The sequence below is a fragment of the Colobus angolensis genome, unplaced genomic scaffold, assembly GCF_000951035.1.
Source record: "Colobus angolensis palliatus isolate OR3802 unplaced genomic scaffold, Cang.pa_1.0 Scaffold120, whole genome shotgun sequence".
NCBI classification, from domain to species: Eukaryota; Metazoa; Chordata; class Mammalia; order Primates; family Cercopithecidae; genus Colobus; species Colobus angolensis.
This window is the reverse complement of record NW_012113142.1, coordinates 1,533,747-1,538,279: the sequence shown is the minus strand read 5'-3', so window position 1 is coordinate 1,538,279 and position 4,533 is coordinate 1,533,747. Positions and strand designations below refer to the sequence as shown.

The window sequence follows — 4,533 nt, the reverse complement described above, 5'->3', positions numbered from 1 at the left end:
GGCTAATTTTTGTATTTTTAGTAGAGACAGGGTTTCACCATGTTGGCCAGGCTGGTCTCAAACTCCCAACCTCAAGTGATCTGCTGGCCTCAGCCTCCCATAGTGCTGGGATTACAGGCATCAGCCACCGCGGCCAGCCATTTTCTCTAACTTTCAATCTTCAATTTGTAATCCCTGTCTTCCCACTGCCTAGGATAGAGTGTGAGAGACGCCTTTCCCAAAACCCAGGTGTTGCCCACATTATGCTTACATACTTTTTCCATTCGGCGGTGTCGTAGGGGGTGCTCTACTGGTTAACATCTTCCTTGTTGGGGGCTGCGTTGGCAAGAATTCTGGAAAGGACATGGGGTGGATGAAGGGGTCTTTCTGTTCTCCATCCTCACACCACAGGGTGTTTGGGGGCAGGAGGATGGACCCATAAGGTGCTTGCCCCCAGAGCCTCTCTGGCCACACAGAGTCACAGCCAGGAACCCTGGGGTATGAGAGGAGAGGGGCCACACCAGAGGCCTGGACTCCTCTAAAGCACAGTTTTTTGTTTGTTTGTTTGTTTGTTTTTTTGAGATGGAGTCTTGCTCTGTCGCTCAGGCTGCAGTGCAATGGCGTGATCTCAACTCACTGCAACCTCCGCCTCCCTGGTTAAAACAATTCTCCTGCCTCAGCCTCCTGAGCAGCTGGGATTATAGGTGCCCGCCACCACACCCAGCTAATCTTTTGTATTTTTAGTAGAGAGACAGGGTTTCATCATGTTGGTCAGGCTGGTCTTGAACTCCTGACCTCAGGTGATCCGCCTTCCTCGGCCTTCCAAAGTGCTGGAATTACAGGCATAAGCTACCGCGCCCAGCCTGCAGCACAGTTCTTTCTTTCTTTTTTTTTTGAGACGGAGTCTTGTTCTGTTGCCCAGGCTGGAGTGCAGTGGTGTGATCTCGGCTCACTGCAAGCTCTGCCTCCCGGGTTCACGCCATTCTCCTGCCTCAGCCTCCCTAAAGCACAGTTCTTAAAGCAGTTCACCTCCCTCGGGAACTATTAGCGATGCAGATTCTCAGGCCCTACCCAGACCTGCAGAATCAGAAACTCTGGGATGGGGCCTCTGTGATGATCTGTGGGATGATCTGTGTTTTCATGAGACCCCCTGATTTTCTTGAAAACTAGAAGCACTGCTCTCAGTTTCCGCTGCAGCTCTATGCCATGTGGAGCTCATGGCCAGTGTTACCCCAATAGTCAGTTTTTTGTTTGTTTTTTGAGACAGGGTCTTGCTCTGTCACCCAGGCTGGAGTGCAGTGTCACAATCACAGCTCATTGCAGCCTTGACCTCCCAGACTCCAGTGATCCTCCCTCCTCTGCCTCCCAAGTATCGGGGACCCCCCACACCTCACTAATTTTTCTGATTTTTCATAGAGATGGGATCTTGCTATGTTCGCAAGATGGTCTCAAACTCCTGGGCTCAAGCAATCTTGCCATCTTGGCCTCCCAAAGTGCTGGGGTTACAGGCATGAGCCACCATGCCCGGCTGATTGTCTGCTTTTAAAACCGGGAGGGGAAGGCCGGGCGCGGTGGCTCAAGCCTGTAATCCCAGCACTTTGGGAGGCCGAGACGGGCAGATCACGTGGTCAGGAGATCGAGACCATCCTGGCTAACACGGTGAAACCCCATCTCTACTAAAAAAATACAAAAAGCTAGCCGGGCGAGGTGGCGGGCGCCTGCAGTCCCAGCTACTCGGGAGGGTGAGGCAGGAGAATGGCGTAAACCCGGGAGGCAGAGCTGGCAGTGAGCTGAGATCCGGCCACTGCACTCCAGCCCGGGCAATAGAGCGAGACTCCGTCTCAAAAAAAAAACAAAAACCAAAAAACCGGGAGGGGGAACCAGCTTGCACCTGTAGTCCCAGCTAGTGAGGCAGGAGAATCCCTTGAGCCCAGGAGTTTGAGGCTGCAGTGAGCTATGATCGCACCACTGCACTCTGGTCTGGGTCAAAGAGTGAGACCCCATCTCCAAAACCTCCAAAAAAAATTTTTTTTTTAAGGGAGAGGAGCTCTGCTGGCACAATCAAAGCCTTACATGGAAGCAGTAGTGCTGGTTTCCTTTTGTTCCAAAGTCAGGCAATGACCCAGAAGAATCCCTGGGACCCAGGCTGGGACTCTTCCCAGCCTGGCACCAGGCATTGTAGCCTCTGGCCTGATCTGCATGGAACAGCCTTACCCGTGGGAAGTCCCTTCATTTATCTAGCCTACAGCCCTGCTGCCTGCCACAGTCTGTCTGTCTGTTCCCCCAGGTCCCAGGGCTCCACTCACCATCACACAGGACAGCCACATCCTCATAGTGAAAGCAGTTGTGGACGCCCCAGCCACGGCTGCCACACTCGCTCAGCGCAGCTTCCTGCCCGCGGCACTCCACGTTGTCCAGCAGGATGGGGCCTCGGCCTTGGCCAAAGGCGAGGGGCCGTGGCACAGGCAGCGCCAGGCCACAGCCCAGCTGGCGACACACTACGTTGGCATCCACCACGTCCCAGTCATCATCACAGACACTGCCCCAGGAGCCACCATGCATGACCTCCAGGCGCCCCCGGCAGCGGCTGGGGCCCCCCACCAGCCTCAGTTCTGTGAAGAAGGTGGAGCTGGCACCAGGGGGTCACTGAGTGCAACCTCCAGGATGCCCACTCCAGGATGTCCTTTTTTTTTTTCTTTTTTGGTAGAGACGGGGTCTCACTATGTTGCCCAGGCTGGTCTCAAACTCCTGGGCTCAAGTGATCTTCCTGCCTTGGCCTCCCAAAGTGCTAGGATCACAGACGTGCACTACGGGACCCAGCCAGGTTACCCACTTTGCCATGAATCCATGGGAACCTTGGGATCAATCCCTTCTGGAAAATGGGGAGACTACAGCTCCCCTGAGATGGGGGCATCTAGAGTCAAGGGGGGCTGGTTAGTCATCACTTCCCATGGTTCCCTGTCTGAGACTGGAGTACCTGGGGGACAGGTGAGGGTGAGGAAGGGCGGGACGGGGCACCTACCTGGAAAGGTCAGTGGAGTGGGCTGTAGGGCGCTGGCTGAAACAGAGTGAGGAAGAGCATTGGCTCCTCTGCCCACACCATGGCTCCCTGGTCCTAGGAACACACTCCCCAACCCCCACGGTCCTCAACATCACCCCCGTCTTCTTGGACTTCAGTACCCCTGCTTTGCCAAAGCTCCATTGTCTCTTTCTCTGACTGTCCTGATTGGTTTCCCTGCCTTACCCCTCTCCTAGTGGTCCCTGGGCCAACCCAGAGAGATCTGCGGGTGTAAATCTGTAGATCTGCACGTCTCAAACTAATGCTAAATCCCATAATGACCCCTGTTACCTGCAGGAGTCTCGCCTTCTTCTAGAATCTTCTAACCATTCTGACCAGCCTCGCCTTGCTTTTTTCTTTTCTTTTTTTTTTTTTTTTTTGAGACAGTCTCTTGTCACCCAAGCCGGAGTGCAGTGGCGCAATCTCAGCTCACTGCAACCTCCGCCTCTGGGGTTCAAGCAATTCTTCTGCCTCAGACTCCCGAGTAGCTGGGATTACAGGTGTGTACCACCACGTCCAGCTAATTTTTGTATTTTTAGTAGAGATGGGGTTTCAACATGTTGGTCAGGCTGGTCTTGAACTCCTGACCTCAAGTGATCAACCCACCTTGGCCTCCCGAAGTGCTGGGATTAAGGCATGAGCCACTGCACCCGGCCTTTTTTCTTTTTTTTTCTTTTTTTTGACAGGATCTTGCTTTGTCACCCAGGCTGGAGTGTAATGGTGCGATCTTGGCTCACTGCAACCTCCACCTCCAGGGTTCAAGAGATTCTCTTGCCTCAGCCATGTCCGGCTAATTTTTGTATTTTTAGTAGAGATGGAGTTTCACCACGTTGGCCAGACTGGTCTTGAGCTCCTGACCTCAGGTAATCCACCCACCTTGGCCTGCCAAAGTGCTGGGATTACAGGTGTGAGTCAACACACCTGGGCAAGAGCTTTCTTCAAGTCCCAGCTTGGAGTTCCTTCCTCTGGGAAGCCATCCTGGAGCCCTCAGCTAGAAGTGCTCTCTGTTTCCTCTGAATTCCTGGGCACTACATACCTAGGCCTCTTTCGGGGCCTTCTCCCTGGTAATGTGGCTATGCTTGTCTCAACTCTGTGTCCCCAGGACTCTCTGCTCAGAGTCTGGTACTCAGCAGATGTTCAGTAGCTCTACCTTAAATGTGTAAATTGGCTTTGGGATTCATTATATTTCCCTCCCTAAAGATTTACCTCTCTGAGCCCTTCTACTTCATTCTTCTTCTTCTTCTTCTTTTTTTTTTTTTTAGACAGTGTCTTGGTCTGTCACCCAGCCTGGAGTGCAGTGGCATGATCATAGCTTACTGCAGCCTCCAATACCTGGGTTCAATCCATCCTCCCGCCTCAGCCTCCAGAATAGCTGGGACTACAAGCTCCTGCCGCCCCACCCAGCTAATTTTTTTTTTTTTTTTGAACAGAATCTCGCTCTGTCGCCCAGGCTGGAGTGCAGTGGCCAGATCTCAGCTCACTGCAAGCTCCGCCTC

At 53.2% G+C, this 4,533-nt stretch overlaps 1 protein-coding gene across 1 annotated transcript in view; it reads right to left on the bottom strand.

Annotated features, from left to right (window-relative positions):
- The window catches only part of SSC4D (scavenger receptor cysteine rich family, 4 domains), a 23,266-nt gene that overhangs the window by 10,005 nt on the left and 8,728 nt on the right, over nt 1–4,533 (bottom strand). The window contains exons 3-5 of the mRNA XM_011930813.1: nt 3,002–3,037; nt 2,286–2,591; nt 255–332 (exon numbers count right to left, since the gene is read on the bottom strand). Coding sequence (XP_011786203.1) covers nt 255–332; nt 2,286–2,591; nt 3,002–3,037 — 420 coding nt within the window. The remainder of the gene's footprint in view (nt 1–254; nt 333–2,285; nt 2,592–3,001; nt 3,038–4,533) is intronic.